Source organism: Limulus polyphemus, unplaced genomic scaffold (assembly GCF_000517525.1).
Source record: "Limulus polyphemus unplaced genomic scaffold, Limulus_polyphemus-2.1.2 Scaffold533, whole genome shotgun sequence".
In the NCBI taxonomy this organism is placed as follows: Eukaryota; Metazoa; Arthropoda; class Merostomata; order Xiphosura; family Limulidae; genus Limulus; species Limulus polyphemus.
This window is the reverse complement of record NW_013666143.1, coordinates 174342-194630: the sequence shown is the minus strand read 5'-3', so window position 1 is coordinate 194630 and position 20289 is coordinate 174342. Positions and strand designations below refer to the sequence as shown.

Below are 20289 nucleotides of genomic sequence, written 5' to 3'. Positions count from 1 at the left end.
AGATATTTATTACGAAATAAGTCTGAGTTATCTGACTTTGAGAAAGAAAGAGTCGACATAAATGTACAAAAATACAATGAAACAATCTTTATTCAAACTAAAATACAATCAGAATAACGTGTATGTAGGTCACAGGACAGTGTCTTTACTATATAGCTAACTCTCTATACTCTCATAACAGTTTCTAAAGATATTTCATAACATTAGTTAACGTTACAGGTTAAACTTTAGAGCTTCACTTACCAAACTGAAGGCTTTAGCTTGAGAGATCCAAGATATCATAATATTATATACAAAATTATATTTTACATTGTCATGCATGCATCACCTATTTTACTGTTGGTGAATCCCATTAAAACATAAAGAAGGTTCAACCCTCAATATATCACCTGACCTACAATTGGAATACACACTTGTCTACATCCTTGCACAGTGTGCAGCATTACAGCCATACCTTCCCTGAGCAGAAAATATATTATCTCTAGAGAATAACAAAGGAACAAAAGCAGCTTGAACGAAATCAACTTAATGAGAGATGAATTTTATAACTACTAACTTTTTCAAGGAAATTACTTGTTATCTGGATGATGTAAAGTGGATGGACTGGGTACACTTAAGTTTTCAAAAAGCATTTAATCAGATCCAGAAACACAAAAGTTAAATTAAGAAAATATTGTTGTACAGGGTGTGAGAGATATACTGTATATTATTGTTCAGAATGTGAAAGATTTAATGTATTTTGTTGCATATTGTTTATGATGTGGGAGATATACTATTCATTGTTCTTCAGGATATTAGATATATTGTATTGTCAGAAAGTAAGCAACACAGAATGCTTTGTTTTTTGAGAGAATTATTGGAGGCTATTAAGTGGAAAACTGTTCCTTCTTGTTCAAGAAATGACATATTTTGCACACTGTATATCACAAAATATGAATGTAAGTGGTACACAGTAATTTATCTTTCAAACTGCATGCATTTTTCTCCTCAAAATGTTTTAGAGAATGTGATAGAGGCTTCAATTTACTTCTCTTTTTTTTTCCCGTATAATTACTCAAAAGAAATACACTTTTAAATTACCCAAATCTTTATTGGCAACAAGATAACTATTGAAGCTGCAGATATTAACTTGTTCCAAAATCATTCACTACAGTTATACATTAATCTTGATATAAACAATTTCCTTCCCAGTCTTCCTGCCGACACTGTACTTTACCTGAAGCATGCTTTCTCTCCAGTCTACCTGCTAATACCATACTTTACCTGAAGCATGCTTTCTCTCCAGTCTACCTACTAATACCATACTTTACCTGAAGCACATTTCCTTCTCATTCTTCCTGCTAATATATATAGACTAGCTGTAATATACTCCCTTTCCAGGTCTGTCCATATCACAGATGAAATGACAGTTTTCAGAACAGACAGCTTAGTAAAGAATAAATGTTACACTTATTACAATGTGTAGTGAGAAACAAGAAATTGGCTCTTCAACTTACACGTGTTATTTAACTTACTATGTTTTTTTCACAATATTCAATGCATGCTTTTCTGTTTATCTCAAGCTTTACAAGTTACAAAGTCACACTGTATAGTTCAGGTTATCTCTATAGCTTAAATTTATAAAAAATAAGTTGGAATGTTCATTTTCCTAAGGAACTAAACTAATTCAAGTATAAATGACAGTAAATTTAAATTTCAAATATAGATGTGGAATGCTTGCATTCTTTATTTCCACTGGAAAAGAATTTAACAAATTCACAGTCAATGGTTTCTATATGCACTTTTATTACTTAAATCTTTGTTATTTAGCATAGCCAATAACAATGTAATGTATAAAAGAAAATTTTTAACAATCTCAACATTGTTAGGAGTCAATAATAATGTAAAGTACAAAAGAAAAGTTTAATACTCTCAACATTGTTAGGAAACAATAACAATTAAAAGTAGGAAAGAAAAGAAAATATTTGACAATCTCCATATTTTTAGGATACATGTAGTGGTGATTAGGATATCTGAAAACTGAAATCAAAATTATTATTTATTGCTAAATAATTTGAAGATTATATCTAATAATCCATGTTGTTGAACTTATGGGACATAACAGTGAAACTTGTAATCTTTTGTTTGCTTCTTTCATTTCATACTCTTGAAGATTATCTGACATTTTCTGGGAGCTACAGTGAAGCTCTCTGTAAGGCATGGCTTACAATGCAGTGAGTACACAGTATATACTCAAGTCTTTTTTAATTGAGATACTTACATCTATAACTATAAAAGCCCTACATGCAGATGGAACTTCAATGGAGGTATTCTGCATCCTTATAATTCTGAAAAGATTGAATGACTTCATCCTTGATAAAACCACCTTTATGATAAATTTAGATATTAATTAAGTTACTTTGACGTATAATGATAACGTAAGAGCGTTAGTTTCTAACATAATCAACCTAAATATTCATATTATAAATGAATAACAGCTCTTGGTTATAGTAAGGCTTGTGGCAGAATTTGGAACAACCAATATATTCTTTATACTTTTGCAATTAGTGCAGATATTTGTAGGTGTACAAGCAACAGGTGTCGTCTGATTGTCAGGTCAATAAGTTTTAATATCTTACAAATATTATCAAGCAATGAAACATCAGTATTTAAAAATATAACAAAGAACAACATAAATTAATTTACAATGACATTATTAATCTATTATATAATTCTTAGTTTTATGACTGACTAGCTCTTCACTCAATATGTGCATTTCATAGTAAAACCAGTTGTGTATAAACTCACTTTCAATACTTGCAGGTAATTATAGAACAGTATGAACATTTTAGACAACAAGCAGTTTGTAAGATAAAGACCAAAAAACATCAGTTTTTTCAATCATCAACTGTAAGTTATAATTTTCCTGAGTAATTTCAAGTTGTTGTACCCAAATATGTATGGACAGACTGCTCCAACCATGCATCTTGTTGTAATGGCTAATATCATAAGGTGTCAACATTCATCAGCTCATTCAGGTTATCTGTTTTTTTTGACTAGGTAAAATTTTTTTATAAAACAACAACTGTGTTGGTAACTAACAAATGAAGGTTTAACTACAACTTTACTTTGACAAAGATTTCAAGTTTGATTTCTATTAAGCACTGGTTTAACATAGAGTGAACACCTTATCATTCTACATTTCCTGTCTTCTTACAGTTACAACAAATACACCATATAAATAGGATTTCAAAAATGACACTAACTAATTCCATTGTAAACTTAACTATCTCCTGAGCCCCCACTAGAGGCTACAGAGACAGATTCATTTATCCTGTCAGATCCATCAATAGCTCTAGTTCCATTCCCACTGGTGTCTGTTGAGTTTCCAACTGTAATGTGGGCCATAAGTCCTTCATGAGAAGCTTGACCTTCAGTCAACTGTGAAATGCTGGTCACTACAGTTTGATACATGGAAACAGGAATGGTCACCATGCCAGAAACGGGAAATGCTAGAACATGTAATTAAATGTAAGAATAGTGTATTAATTTAAAAAAACTGCTTATTTAGCTAAACTTCATCATAAGTACACGTTGATTTATTATTACACTATGAGTTACACTACATTAGTTGTATTTATAAGAATAATATATTGATATCCACAAGTTTGACTACATTATTTATTTATTGAAACATTGTTCTTGTATGTTATTAGTGCAATATGCCATAACATGTTAAACTTTAATACAAAACTTTGTTATAGCAGTTACATTTATAAAAATATCATTTACTTATTGAATTCTTAAACACATAAGATCAAAACCACATCTCTTATATTGTCTTCATAGTGAAACTGATTTGTAAATACAATCTATCAAAGCTTTACTTACATTACTCGATACTGGACCTAACAACAGTAAATTACTATTTTCAGTAATACACAAGACAGGTTTTTCTCTATTGCTTATCTGTGAAAATTTCCAAAAGTTTGTCTAGGTTTTAGTGTTTCATATCAGAAGATACCTGTTTGTGTTCCATCTTCTCCTGTAAGAATAATTTGTCCATCAGAACTGAGTGTTGCTTCTGCTAGTGTTGCCATGGCTTGTGCAGTTACTTCTCCACGCAGATCAACACTTAGTGGTGTCACTTGGTGAGTCCTTGTTTCACCATCATCTTGCTGTGAAGCAACAGCTACTTCAGCTAAAGTATGAACATCTCTTTGGGAGTTTGGAATCTAAGTAAAGTAGATAACAAATTAGGAACACCTGTTTGTGGGTTTTCAATCTAAAAGTAAATGTAAACAATATAGAACCTTTGTAATTGTACATATCCATGCACCATCTGGATATCAGAAAAATCAAGAGAGAAAGCAAATTTTTGTTCTTGTTTTTTTAAACAAAAAAATTTTCAGTCTCAGACAGAGATTAGAATTTATTATAAACAATTATAAAAATAAGACTGTTTCCAATCTCAAAAATACAATAAAATACTAAATAACTTACTGTACAGGATAACAGAAAAAACCCTGATAAGACTGGAAAGAGTCTCATCACTCAACATGTTTTGATGTGTTTACTGCATTATCTTCAGTTTTTTCTTTAATTCTGTAGAGTAAGTTATTTAGTATTTTGTGTATTTTTGAGACTAGAAAAAGTCTCATTTTTAGAATTGTGTACAATAAATCATTATTTTTTGAAAACTGAATTTTCAAGTTTGAGGATTTACACAATGAATTTTAATTAAGAGATTAGAATCATTATGATGAAACATTTTTCAAAGTTTTTAAACTGAAATCAATAAGTTCAAAAGTAGTAAATAAAGAAATATTATTCAATGTGCATGTCAAGGATCATAACTTACAAACAGTGCGATTAGTCACTCTTTCTCTCTGTGTATCCAAACAGAACACAGGTGATCACAGTTTCTCACAGGTCTCTCTTCCTTGAGACACAAAGAATTTCCAATGTCGATACATTCTTCCATTTAGACAGACTCTTGACATATGTCAACCTCTGTCTTAAATGGTCTCTCCTTCCTTCAGTCTTTCCAGTTATGAACAAATTTTCAATTTCTTCTTTCCTCATAAGTTGTTTGAGAAATTTCAACTGTCTCATTCTGATGTTAGTCAACAGCTTCCTACTGTAACCAGCTCTTGACAACATATCTTCATTTCAGATGTTCAACATACCTTCAAGATGCACCTTAAGATCCACAACTCAATTGCTTCAATTCTCTTTACCATACTTGTTGACACTGTCCAACATTCTGATGCGTACATGAGAATTGGTATAATGTAAACAATCCAAAACTCTTAACTTCATCCCCATAAAAATTTTACTATTTGTAAATATCTTTTTTTCATTAGTCACTAGGATACATTATTGTTTGTTGCACACAAAACATTAATTTTACCAGTGTTCACCAAACCCCAAGCTTATACATCCACTTAAACAGTGTGATTAATCATTAGGATATTTTATTTTTTGTGTGACATTACCAGTATTCACAAACTAATAGCTTACATGTCCACTGATAAATCACATTACTAGAACTCTACCACAAATAATGTGATTATTCACTAGGATATTTTATTTTTTGTGTAACACCAATGTGTCATTTCTACATGCTTATACATCCACTTACAAGTAATTTTATTAGAATTCTACCTAATTTTGGATGGGACCAATTTATTTTGCAATAATAGCTTGGACTCAACATGGCACAGGCTCTGCAGATGCCAGATGGTGTCTTGTTTGGTATTTAGTCATCAAGGATGGACTTCAACAGGTAGAGGATTTCATTGGTGTATATGTGGTTCATCTCAAAGACATTCAAATGGATTGAAATTTGGTGAATGTGCTGGCTAGGGAAGGTAACTTGAGCCATTGTGTATTTTAAACAATACCAGCACAGTAATTGTTGCAGTATCATTTTGAGAAAGTCGTGTTAATCATTCTGGGTATTATCCAATCTTTTAAATAAATGAAAGGAAACAAACTCTGATATGAAAATATTAGGTACTCCAATATACTTTAAAGAAAACCTGATCCTAAAGATAATCCTTGTACTGTCATTGTGTAACTGTCTAAATTTCTCTTCTCATCAAATCCTTTTCTGAGATTAGTGACTAGTAAAATATTCTCACATTCCTGTGGCTCATATTTATGTAAATCTTGTGCATTGTAAGTACATATGATACCTAAAAACACACACATTAAAATATAAAGATACAAGATCCATTAATTAACTTTTTATCAGTGATGCAGTTGAATTTTAGGGTGCTACTGTAGAAGTACCAATGTAATTTTAAGGTGTTGTTGTAGGAAAAGCTTGAATAATAATAATAATGATAGCAAAAGTGAAACCACTTACTGCATTCAAAGCTTGAAACTGGGCTTGAGTTCCCTCAGGAAGAGTGACAACAGTGTTGCCTGCCTCCACTTGTATAACTGATACAGTACCATCAGAGTTATTGATTGTTTGCACCATTGTTGGAGAATAATGTGTTACAGGATGAGCAAACATTGTCTGAAAAATTAAATAATAGTAGTATCTTATAATACAAAATTTCATCCTATCACTGAGTCTATTTGTTGTTAAGCTACATGAATAACTTCTTATCTAGCTCTTGGTTTACAAATGATCCTCATGAGTAGCAAATGAAAATAATGTTTCTTACAATGTGAAAATTAATTATGAACAAAAAATAATTTAAAAAATAAAAAATACTAACTTGATACAAATGTCTTTTTTTTTCATTCTCACAAAAGAAAAAATGAAATTAAAATACCAACAATAAACCTCATTCTGATAAAATATTCTGTTGCAGAGACAAGAAAAATATTTTTCAAGAGAAATATTAAAATAATAAGCTCTGGATACAGGTTGCAGAAAAGATAAACATGTGACACAAGTTTACAAAAAAAAAAAATATGGCCAACTCATTCCTTGTGCCCCAGGATCAACTAAGAACACAGTTCCTGCACTAACAATGTATACTGACATAAAGAACACAATACCCATCTTCTGGTTAGAAATAAATAAAAACCCTATAACCCGAGCACTTTCGAAAGGTGGACCTTTCTTCCTCAGGAGCAAACTGGTTAATCACCTTTCCTTTGTCCTTTTCCTCTTCATTGTTGAAAGCAGGCATTAAGTCTTCTCGTCCATGATATTTATAACAGTTCATAACAATCTGTCGCAGGGCATGAGTCCATGAAACCTGTAAAGAGAACAATCTGTGCTGATGAAGCAGATATTCTTATAGCACAATCTCTCACCAGGCATGATTTCATGTAGGTTGAAAAAATAAATAGGCATACACTGGCAAAGAATGTAAAGAAAAAGTCATAATGGTTTCTTTGCATACTGATTACAGATATTAGTTCAAGCATTTGTGAAAAGTAAGTTAATTTACTTTATCTTATTTAATTTGTTAGAATTTAGCAGATGAGAAAATAATGTTTCTATATTGGACTACTACACTCCTTTTGTCACTCAGTATTTTTCATTTTACAGTAAAGCCATATTAGACTATCTGCTGTCCCCACCATAGGGAATCGAACCTCTGGTTTTAGAATTGTTAGTCTATATGCTTATGGCTGTCCCATTGGGAGACATCACTTAGTGAAACACTTGAAATGAACACAAACTGAAAACTCATTACTCTTCCTTAACCCATTCACTGCAGCTAGTACACATATGGATTCTTGCTTTTATAATTCCCACTCGAGATGTTGGATCAAAGATTTTTCTGGAAATGTTGACCATCAACATTCTGCTTTATGTTGTGAAACAGTAAGTGACTTATTTCTACATTCTATGCAGCAGGTTCTCTCAAGATGTCAGAGAGGTTTGTATGATAACATCTCGCTGCCACAGCAGAAAGCACCACTGAAGGTGGGGAAAATCCAGATTATTTTATGGGTTTTTAAATACCATTAACACTGATGGGTTGATGCAGCGAACACAAATATTTAAAAGCCATATATGTAACAGCTGCAGTAAATGGGTTAATGACCAAATGAACAACATAACGTGTTTATACACAGTACACTCACTTCCATAAATACCGAGTGAACTACCTTGTATGTGTATACTTGAACCCTTTCTTAAATGCCAAGTGAAATGCTTGGTATGCATATAAAATGAACATGACCAAGTAGTTTACTTAGTATTTAAGGAATGGGAGAGCTCAGAGTATAAACATACAATCTATTTCACTTTTATACACTGAACACTCCCTTTTCCTAAAATACCCAGTAAAGAAATTGGTATGTTTACAAACTTAACACTCTCTTTCTTTTAAAAAGCCCAGCAAACCTTCCTTTATTGAGGTCCCCTGGTTGGACAACAGTAAGTTTACAGACTTACAACACTAAAACCCGGGAGGGGGGGTAGATTCCTCACAGTGGACACAGCAGATAGCCCAATGTAGATTTGCTCTGACACAAACAACATATTTTATTGAGAATAACTTTTAAAATTTCCTAATGATATTCAAAGTACACTTCCTCTTAAATCTGAGTTTTCACATATTTTAATATAAGGAATCCTGAAGCAATAAATAATGGAAATCAAGGTGAATATTTCTAAATGCAGCATAAATTAAAATGTAATGATTTCAAACATGTGTCCTTGGTTGTAAACTAATCTGTTTGGAATTGTGCTGAGGTTTCCTTGTGAATTCCCATCTTAGTCACACGAGTGTCCAGCTGGTCAACAGAAAATGTAAAGCTCTTACCTTACCATGATGAGAATGGAGAAACAGTTTAAAACTGAAATTTTACTGAAATTACACTCTCAAACCTCATACACAGCAAATCTATGATTTTAGATAAACGTTTTAAACAGCCAATCATGAGATATAGCTGATTTGTTTGTAGCTAAGTACAAAGCTACACAATGAGCTTTCTGTACAGTGCCCACCATAGGTATCAAAACCCCGTTTCTAGCATTATAATTCTGCAGGCTTACTGCTGTGTCACTGGGGAGTGCCATGAGGTATAGTACAATATGGTCAGGAAATATGCTGAACAAACACATTAATGTTTCAAAATGGCTGAGCCAGTAGTTTGCACCTCAGCCAGTAATAAATTAAGTCTAAGAACTATAACTGGGGATTTAAAAAAAAGCTCAATTGTAGAGCAGGAAAATTATGGTCATCAAATACAACCTGTGGACTGTAAGCACAATACATTATTGCAATAGATTTTCATAATTATTACAGGACTTATAGCATAACATTATAACCACTAAAAGGGCTTACAGCTGTTTGCAAAAGAAATCTGAGAGACTAAGCATAAGAATTTGCTTGAAACCTCTGGAAAACCAAATCTACAGCACTACATTAAAAATATTACAAATTAGGGTTACAGCCAAATTATTTAATTGCTAACAACATTTAATGATTATTGGTGAACACACACACACCATCCTTAAGTGTTTTATTACCACATATTTGAGATAAGATATTTGTAAAAGAACACTTAAAACCATCAATATAAAGTGGATTTATTTAGTCATGGACACACCTTTTGCTTCTCCTCATTATTTCGAGCATCACTTCGAACATTGGCCCAAGGAACGTCTTTTGGCCACCATGGGGGTCTAGTTGATTCCTTTCCCCAGCCTGGCTTGCCCCGGCCTGTTGAATACTTCAACATGAGTGGAATGAAGGCACGAAGCTGAGCCTAAGGGAAAAAGTAAGTTCATTTTTACTGCTTAGTTACATATTTCACATATGCCAAAATCAAGTGATGAAAATGCAAAAATTACATAAAGTATACTGCATAGGTAAGGAAACAACCTTTAAGGGTATGTCTTATATTGATAAAACATGACATACAATATTAAAAACACTTGCATCTGGCGAGTTTTCTAATATGTCGGAGTTAAGCAACGCAATAACTTATTGTACATAAACAACTTTCCTCAATGTGTTCACACATACAAAATAAGTGAATCTGTGATGCATAACATTCAGGAAAAGAAACACTAATCATTAAAGTAAGTTGGAAAAAAAATTGGACAGTCTATGGATAATAAATATGAAAGTCATAAAAGTTTTAAAAAGTTTTTAGAAAAATAACATTTATTCAATGAGTTATTTTTATTTTCCATGCTCAGAATAAGCATGTACACAAGAATTGGTGATATGATTAACAAATGGTCTAGTTTAGGACTTATGGTTGTATTTATGTTCATGAGAAGTGTCAAGTCTAACTGACAGCAATTGTTATACCATAGATTAAGGAAAAAATATATATATTTTCTTTTACATTTACATATTCTTTATTCTGTGATATATATATTGCAAATTAACACTATACTTTCTATACTAGACTGTAATGGATTAAAAACAGTGGGTGGACTTACAAGTAGAATACAATAAATATACTAGGAAACATTTCATGTATATACCAAGAATTCACTAAGTTCACTGTCACACAATATGTTTATAAGTCTTCAATTTCATTATATACCTGTGTCATCTTTTCTACTGGTGTGGGAATTCCATCTATCACTAATGGAGGAAGCTCATACATAGATATGTCATCAGTGTGCTGTGGTGGCACATGCTCAGCAAGGGCTGATTCAAGTTCTTGAACAATCATATGCCGACAGCTTCTAACCTGTGGATTCCATAGCATGTAATATACATAAAACAACTTTTCTATGCATTTCTTTTTTTAAAGAATTTCAATTCTAAATCATTTCTAAAAGCAATATTATTTGTAATGATTTTTTATAATTTTCCACATGCAAACTTGAAGTTAAGCACATTAGTATCAAAGCTACTACGAAGTTAAGTGCAGTATTGTCACAATTAGTGTTAAGTACATTATTCTTATAGCTACTGTCATTAAATACATTACTGTCACAGTTAAGAAAATTATTCTCATAGCTACTACCATTAAATATATTACTGTTAGTTAATGTTAAGTACATTACTATGAAATTAAGCACATTGTTGATGCAGCTACTGTGAAGTTAAGTACATTATTGCCAGTTATTATGAAGTTAAGTACATTATTGTACTGTTAAGTAGAGAGTTTTTACAATTACTAAATTATCAGCTATCAGATGCTGATAAACTATTTCCTGAGAAGAAATGCTCATACTATAATGACATATTGAAATAATTTATCTGAATTATTACAAATCTTGGTTCTTTAAATTAATGCCTGAAAGTCAGCTGAAGTAATCTGAAGCAAACTGACCACATGGATGTAGTGTTGAACAAGCCAAATACGTAGAAACTAGGGTGTGAAATTGTCCAATAAAATGTGAAGTATAAAGTGAAACTGAAGATTTGACACAGTGTGAACTAAACTCTCACTCTATAACTAGAATGTCTTTAGCTTGTGTAGTACAGGAATATACCATGCATTAGTTCCTCCATTAGTTAATGTGTAAGTTTTTCTGAACTTTCTTCATTTCAGTTAACTTTTTTAGATATGATTTAACTTTTGCATTGTGAAAAGTTACAGAATTTGGATTACAACTTAACAGGATTGTTTTATTTTGCATTTAGCTTTTTGTGTGGCTTACAAAGGAGATCACACTGAACTGGTCAGAGATATCTATTTAAGGTTTTTCAACACCTACCTTACCAGTTCAACACACTCATCATAAACACTTGTCTTTGTTTTGTCTTTTGTAATGTATTGTTATTTTGACAGTGTTTGCTTGAATAAAGATTGTTGTTGTAATAATCTGTGTTTCTACTCTTTCTTTCTTGCAAACTCAGTTTGAGTTTGGAGAATAACATAAAACCCACTATGAAGCTCAATGTTCTTGGAACCTCCAAGAATAAACTGTCTCCAATTCCATAAAGCTTCATAGATATGTTATCTCGCAACACATTAAAGCTCCATTTGATTTATGTTAAATGTTAAATTTAACTCCATAAAACAATATAATAACTGTATCTTATTTTATATTATGCTACACACATATATATATATATCCTTATAATAAGCTGTAAAAATAAGGAACTTCACAAAACATGATAATTAGAAATGTTCTCACCACATTCTCCAGTGGGTGAGCACCAAAAACCTTGAAGTTATTTTGTGGTTTTCCTGGAGTGGCAATCAGCACTATAGCCTGTTGTCCCACTCTAGTCCTGTACTCATCAATTATTGCTTTGAGTTTCCTGAATAACAATAATCAATTTTATGAATGTTATAGTAACCCTTAATTATTGTCTAAAACAGTTTATTACCTTTAAGGAATGGTAAAAGAAAAATTCAGCATGTAGTTCAATTAACATTTTCTTATGTACAGTAAAACAGCAATATATTACATTCTTCACATCATGTTGGCTATAACTCAATCAGTAGTAATAAATTTAAGTTCAAGCTGCTCAACAATCGTAACATTATATAATTTTCAAAATATATGCTCAAATTGTAGAATGCTTGCAGTTAGTAACATGCAGAGAGAAGGTGAAAGAGAAGGGTTTTTCTGTGAAAATCCAAAAGGAATTGCTTTGATAACTAAAAAAGACACATTTTATCAAGTACATTTGTAGATATTATTGTACTTAAATTTTTCTTTACATTCTTGTATTTGTAACTGACCACTAAATGTGCTTAATAATATTTCAAGTCATTAAGTTTGTTATAATTACTTTCAGTTAAGAAGCTGTACCTCCAAAATGATCAGTTACTCACTTGATGTTGTCTTAGCAGAAGCTGTATGAATTAAATACATAGACAATTAAAAAAAAGTGATTTTCTAGCTTAGCTTCTTAGAAATTCCTATGTTGAAAAATTTAAAGTTAAGGAATAAAAATTATAAAATAAAATGAGTATAATGTAACCTCTGAAGACGACTCTGCTGACGCTTTCTAATGGAAGGATTGGTTTCAAAGATATAAGATTTCTTTCTTCTCTTACCAGTAGCAATTGCTGCAGCTGCTGCTACACCAATGGGACCTACAAAAAAATGTTTACAAAGAAGTTATCTTTTATGTTTAAATTTTTTTAACTCTATTTAAATTGTCACTTTTTAAATTTCATAAATAGTGTTAATAAAAGAACAAGAGCTGATAAAATATAGATTAAATCAAAAATCACTAAACATAGAACTTGATGTATTACTAGGATTTAATGAAAGGACATAAAACACAAGACTGTTCTAAGTACACAATCTTAAGGTGAAAAAAAAATTAAGTAAACATACTTTTAATTTTGAGTCACTTATCATCCATGTAGTAAAATTGTTTTCACATCATACAACCTTTTTCTTAAAAAAAAACATACCTGCTTAGTTCTGTTTCTTAAATTATTATTACTTAAGGCAAGAAGAATCAAAGTTTAGAAACTCCACACAATCTTATACAGTGAAGTTTATATGTACACTTTCAAATGTTTAGATTACACTATATACACATATAACACAAAGTTTAAATAACTCGTAACCTGTAGGACTACAGATGTACAAGTATAACAGCTGAGCCTAAGCAATGCATAAAAACAGTGTGAAGATGAAAAATTAACATTAGTGGTATTCTTTTGGACTTACATCTACTACCTTTTATGCATAATCTATTAATCCAACCTAACGAATTTATCTTTTATATGTGATATTATATATATACAATTTGTTGTGAATTCTGATCAACTTGTAACAATTTCCTGAAACATAATATTAAGTAACTGCCAAGTCTAGTACAATTCACTTATTGTAAAATCCCATGAAACTCACCAGCTGCAGCAAGCTGAGATGTTACATAGTCTCCCACAGCAGAAGATGACAGCAAGTCAGAATCATCAAATGATGGGCTCTCTGGAGAAGAGGGAGTAGAACTTGCATCATCTCCACCAATAATGGTGTGGTTGACAGAGTTGGTTTCTGTACTCATATTCATTTTTTCTTTTTTGGTCAACTGTGCAAGCAACTGTTTTAAAAAAGAAATTACAATATTTAAACAGACTTTGATATGTTAATTCTTCAGGCTAATATTTTACAAAACCCTGACTAAATTAATCACTACTTATGTAGTTTATGAAACTCACTAGTTTACTTTTTGACTGCAATTTCTAGCACTTGAATCATTCCACCACTATGTGATAATAAAATTTAATTAACTGGAGTATAAAACTCTCCATAAGTTTTAATTCAAGAAGACTATATTATAAATAACACTCATTCCACCATTGCAGAGGGTTAAGCACACTATATTAAAACAATTTTGTAGCCTCAATCCATCGTTATAATCCATGTTGCCATGTCTAATCTTACTCTATCTGACAAACACACATCTTGACAGTATTACTTCAGGACAGTTTCCATTGCAAATCACTGTTGTAAGGATGATATGTCCAAACACAAAAACCTTCCTTGAATGCTGTCTATAATCCATCTAGTGACTGAGTAAATGGTTTCCTAGTCCCCTTTTCAACAGTCCAATCGCACAGAAATCCTATACACAAAGTACATTAACCAGTACGTCTTCATATGGAATAGCATGAATACCCTTTTCATTATCCAGCTTGGAGTATGCAATGGTTGAACAGGAAGTATGACTGGGAGCCTTATCTTGGTAAACTCATAACCTGTTATCCTTGTTTCCACACAAATGTGTTATCCAGAGACGTTTCTATTGCATTAATTTCTAAATGTTATGAGGATTCTGTTAACTTTAAACTTCATACGTGAGTCACGTGATCAAAAGTAGTCCAAACATGGTTTCTAACTACATTCGAGTTGTTCTTACTAGGTATGACGGAAAAGCCCGAGCGATTTTCTGAGTACCTATTCACGTTCTCTCAAAAGTAGTGTAACGCCTCTATTACCAAAGCAACACACATTATTTGGGGAACCAAAAATTCATTGAGTAAAAACAATCTATTTTTGTGTTCGATATAGTATTTCTCAACTGCTGTGAGATAAACAGCTTGATTGAAAATAAAATTATTCGATAATATCGTAATAAGATTTGAATAATACCTGCACGTTGTTTTTGTGGCATTTTCAAGTAAAACTGATTTCCCTCACATTATCTGATAGATGGAAAAGCTAATAATGACAGATTCGCTCAGCAAATAAGAATAATACTTCTGAATCTGATGACTGAGTTTTCCAACTGTGCATGTAATAATTAGGCTAGTCAAATTTTGTAGAAATGAATAAAATCTTTATTATCAAACAAAAAAATGAATGAAACATATGTACTTGCGAACACGAAAAGACTTGATTTGATTTGTTTGAAGTTCAAAGCTACACAATGGGCTATCTGTGCTCTGCCCACCACGGGTATTGAAACCTGGTTTCTAGCGTTGTAAGTCCGCTGACATACCGCTGTGGGGCACGAAAAGGCAGTCGCTTCTACTAGGATGTGCTTAGCCCCACAGCTTTCTTTCATTCGAGATCAACTTTTAATGAATTAAAAATGATGATCTTGAAGTAAAACTTTACTCAAAAATATTCTAGTGGAAGCACACCTGAATTCCTAAAGAAATGTCAATTTCTTTGGTCACCTGTTATATTTAGAAAACGTCAACTGGATCAGCAAATGACATTACAGAGCTAATACTTCCAGTCGTTAATCCTTTCAACCCAGATGCTATATATTACTGCAATATCCTTTCGGGTAGAATGGACATTATCTACTACAGGGAACAATGCAACTAAAACAAGGTTACTTCAATGACTTTCTGAACCACGTGTTTATACTAAAGCTGCATACAAACCAAATAGCTGAAAATAAAATTTAAACTCCTATATCAATAAAACAAGTTGAAAACATGATATCCCTGCATACTATATTTTTGTTATAAAAGAATAGACTTCACGATGTGATAGACTGTACTAGACATTTACAATGCAACAAAATAATAATACACAACACTTACAAAAAGACAAATGTTCGCTTGAAAGGCTGTTTATTGAATTTTGTGTGTGTGGTAAATTGATATTCACTGCAACAATGATGGCTTGTTGGTTAAAGCGCTCGACTAACAATCTTCAGATAGCGGGTTCGAATCCCATCACTGAACATGCTGGTCCTTTCATGTATGGGTGCGTTATAATGTGACGGTCAAAATAGTAGTCTAAGAGTTAGCGTTAGGAGGTATTGACTAGCTGTCTTCCCTTTAGTCTATGACTTCTAAATTAGGGACGGCTAGCAATAATGATCTCAATCAAGCATTGTATTATTTGAAGAACGCATTCTGTCGTTTTAGGAATACACACAAACAAACAAATACATGTATGTGTGTATAGTGAATGCAAGTTTACAATAACCATTGACAACAAAAAATACCCCATCCCCCCCAACCACCACCACTACACCGCATCTATAAGTTGAACCTTTCCAATTACCACATTATGGTGAATTTAGATCAGAAAGAAGTCTTTAAATAATTATGTATTTAAATTATCATATATCACACACGTTGATTAAACCATGGAAGCACTAATGGATTTTCATTTGTTGTTCATTTGCCCGCTAGGCGTAGATTAGTGATTGGTGTACTTGTTTACCAATTGTTCACGAAAAATCGAAATTAAGGCTGATGAAGTTATTTTTAAGCAGTTCTTCCCGTATAGGTTTCTCTATCAAGTGTCATACATATATATGAAAATGCTAATGCCTATCTATTACATGAGACAAGTCATAAAGTTCAGATACTATTATGACTTAATTCATCATTTAAGCATGCCAGTGTCGGTGCTAAAATACTAAAACGAAGTATGGCTCACTTTCATCTGCTATAGAAAATCTTAAGATGTTTCTATGTTTGAATGTCCTTTTATTTTTGTCCCCCAGTGGCGCAACGTAAGTCCTAAGGCATATAATGCTAAAACTTGAGTTTTGATAGCTGCAGTGGGCACAGTACAGATAGTCAATTGTGTGGTTTTGTGCATAAGAAGAAACAAACAAGTCTAAAACTTGTATCCTCTGATACTATCATCTTCAGAATATAGCACTAGGAAATCAAGAGGTTTTATCCTATAGATCTCCTGGATAATTTTGTAAACTTTAATAAGATAATCTTTTACCCTTCTTTTCTTAAAAGAAAATACGTTACCCTTGAAAGATAACCCTTCAATCCCTGGATTAATCGTAATCGCTCTCCCCTGAACCTATTTCCAACAAGTCAATATTCTTACTTAGCTAAGGATACCAAGACTACTAACGAATTAAATAAAATTGAAAAAAAAACAAAAAAAACACACACACACAGACACTTTCACTTGAGAACAAACCTTAAAACAGCACGCCAAATTAATGCCATTGGTGATTATCTGTTGTTTCTCTGAAGGCTGCCTGAAGGGGTCACCTGTTTTAACCACTCGCATCTCTACACAGTAGTGTGTTGTCAGTCAGTCAGTAGACACTAAAATAATGTCACATAAGGAATGCTTAACGTTGTAATTTGTACTGTCGTGACGTCAGTAAAACGTGCGCATGCCACGAATCTCGAGAAGAATTATACACTATGTAGGCTACTACACAGTATGATATATGAACTTCAAAAGCAATAAATAAAATATTTGTTACTCTTCATTTTGGTTTTATTCACTCTTGAAACAGAACATTTTCGGGGACCCTGCGGAAGTACTTTTAGTATGTTAAAATTTTTAGATAACTAATTTTATCAACTCAGATATTCTTGACTAATATAACTGCTGTACTGCTATTTATTACAACGTTAAAAATCCCACATACGAAAAAAAAGTTAGACACAGTTTGGCAGGAAAAAATTCAGTATTTGTTCTTTACCAACTTTTAAGTTTTTATTAACATAGATGTAGAAATTGGTTGCAAGGCCTAATATGAAGGCCTCATCACGATCGTAAAGTTAATTTTTTCTGTTGTTGTTTATATCTAGTGTCCCGCAAGTAATTTGTTTACACCTAAAAATACTAAAATACATCAGTTCATTACGCTCACTTCAGCGACCGACACAATGAGGGATCTAAAGCACACACAACTGAGCAACTCGAACATTAATCCCGTTTGCGACTGCGCCATATTTAATTTTGGGGTTTCTGAGGGGTTGCAAGTCAAATAAAATTGCTAGGAGAGAACTGTTCTGGTTAATTAACTTGTCCTGTATTTCAGGTAGGTAATAAAATAATCTAAGATTTAAAACGTACTTCGTTACTTATATGACATAATCAACGGAGAAAATTCTAACGAGAAAAACTTCTTTAGAACATTCCTTATGAATTATAGCTAGGCTTAGTATTGGCTAGTGCGTAGTAACGCATAAAGCGGGTAATCCGCCATCTTGCGTCTGCGCTGTACAAGGACTTAAGTTAATTTCCTTATTTTTTACCTCACTAAAATACTTTCTGAAACAAGAAAAAAAATTTTTTCATTAAAACTACTGTAATCAATTTATTTCTATCATATGTACAGTAACTTACCAGAATTAAGTGGAAAACGCAAACACGAGGATATGCGCGATCAGTGCCGAAAATAAGGGTGATCTGAGCAACTACAGCAAATATTGAAGAATTCAGCTCCTGCACAAGAAGGAAGAACAGAGGGGAACTTTTGCGCCATCTATTAAGGGAGAACAAGTTAAATAGCGCGTAATTCGATTAATTAAATAATTAAGGTATTCTGACATTACAATTCTTTTAGACATTTATCAAGTTAATGTTTATATTTCTACAATAACAATTAGTCATCAGAAATTATATGTTCATGTATAACTATAAGTATTAACTACCTCTGATATTTATTTAATAATAAACCCATATCCTCACCAACTGAAAATTGGGATTTATCCTATATAAACCTATCAGCCCAGCTAGATTATCAGAATATAAGAATGTAATTTAGTGGAGCTTAATATATGTTTTGTTTGGAAGAAAAGTTATAGAAATATATTGTTCACGCAAAGGTGGTGGAGAATACCAGTTTTAACTTATGTGGAAGCTAATATTTTCATTTATGCCACAAGTTATGGTATTTACTGTTAAACATGATTACAAATTTGCAAAACATACAATTCCCATAAGAGAGCCGATTTATTTACGTGTTAATAACACACCAGCATTTGTTTGTGTTTCTACTACTAATGTTACTTAAAATTAGCATGAACATAGTTGTATTAGTTATCCAAATATTTTACGTTCAGATCTGTTTGAAATACTGTGTATTGTATAGCTAAAAAAAGAAAAGCATCCTGTACTCTGACCTGTTTATAACTATAGTATATAACTAATCATGACTGGACGTTGAAAAGTTAAGCTCTTATAAATTTGTGAAAGTTATTTAATATTATTATTATTACAATTTGTAGTTAAATTTGAGTTAAATAACACAATAATAACTAAATGTGTTAAGGTTGGTAAATAAAAGTAAGACGATCAAATTTTTAACTTATAAGTTATAGTTATAGAGTAGTGGTGTAAATTTTACAACAACGTTAAAAATAAGCTTAGTAAATGTAACAGTACTTTAGGCTTAGGTATATTTCAACTTACTAGTAGATCGTAAAACAGGACAAACACCTTGTTTTATTAAATAAATAGAATCCAAAAACTAGTTTATTGTCCCTTGGTGTTTTAAGAATTTACTTGTTTACTTGAACTTAGATCCACTAGTTTAACTTCAGCTTATATATATAGATAGGTTATATTATATAAATAAGGCTAAATACATTTTATTATTATTATTAACGTTACGTATATTGTCTTAATGAATTATTAAGTTCTATTTCTAAGTTCTATATAATTAAACTTAAAGATAAACTTTATTACATTAGTGTGAAGACAAAGTAGTGATAGAAAATTAATGGTTCTTAAACGTTAGGCTGAACAGTAACAATGTTAACAATAGGATATTGGTATTTGGTATTGAGTATTTCAGGCTATAGATATAAATACAATGGTTAAGACTAGTGTAGGAGTTAAGCATTCACAGTTTGTTAGGTGTAATGGGTGCAATGAGTGAGTTTTATTTGGGAACTCGGGACTGGCATGTAATTTTGTTAAGGAAGCTAGTAATAAAGATGTGCAATTTTTATTCAGAGTTTGTAGGTTAGAGGCTATCATAATTAAAGCAGGGGTGATAGATAAAGAAAAGTGTAGACTGTGAGAAATGGCAGCAGGATTTCAGGATGTGCTCAAGATTTTACATGCAAGGGATACTTCAGTTAGCAATTACTTTCAGGAAGTTAGAAAGAGTATTATTAGAGTAAAAAGTAGTGAATTTAGTTATAATGAGCCTATTCTGTTGAGCAACAAATTTCAGAGCTTGGCTTCTGTAGATGAGGAACTATTAGTATTAGAGGGAAGGAAAACAAAAGGGGCAGAGAAGGATGTGGATGATAAGG

At 32.0% G+C, this 20289-nt stretch overlaps 2 protein-coding genes across 6 annotated transcripts in view; one reads left to right on the top strand and one right to left on the bottom strand.

The window, feature by feature from the left end:
* Positions 1-1069: 1069 nt before the first annotated feature.
* LOC106458917 (nuclear respiratory factor 1-like) lies at positions 1070-18463 on the bottom strand. Of its 3 annotated transcripts, none has more exons than XR_002610466.1 (11): positions 18371-18463; positions 13697-13889; positions 12810-12924; positions 12014-12140; positions 10465-10614; positions 9514-9672; positions 7092-7202; positions 6353-6508; positions 4004-4214; positions 1264-3491; positions 1070-1216 (listed from the first exon to the last, which is right to left on the bottom strand). XR_002610466.1 is itself a non-coding variant. In XM_013918483.2 (10 exons), the coding sequence occupies exons 2-10, from the start codon at positions 13857-13859 to the stop codon at positions 3262-3264; spliced, it is 1422 nt and encodes a 473-aa protein (XP_013773937.1). In that variant the 5' UTR covers positions 13860-13889; positions 18371-18463; the 3' UTR covers positions 1070-3261. The 3 variants fall into 3 exon arrangements, 1 of the variants encoding a protein (XP_013773937.1); XR_002610465.1 differs by having other exon boundaries at positions 1070-1243; positions 1291-3491; XM_013918483.2 differs by having other exon boundaries at positions 1070-3491.
* LOC106458916 overlaps positions 17878-20289 on the top strand; it is a 17110-nt gene continuing 14698 nt past the window's right edge. Inside the window, exons 1-2 of one of the 3 annotated variants that reach the window (XR_002610467.1) lie at positions 17878-18062; positions 18363-18564. The gene's annotated coding sequence lies outside the window, so the exon portion shown is untranslated. The remainder of the gene's footprint in view (positions 18063-18362; positions 18565-20289) is intronic. The other 2 variants (XR_002610468.1, XM_013918482.2) reach the window with 2 other exon arrangements.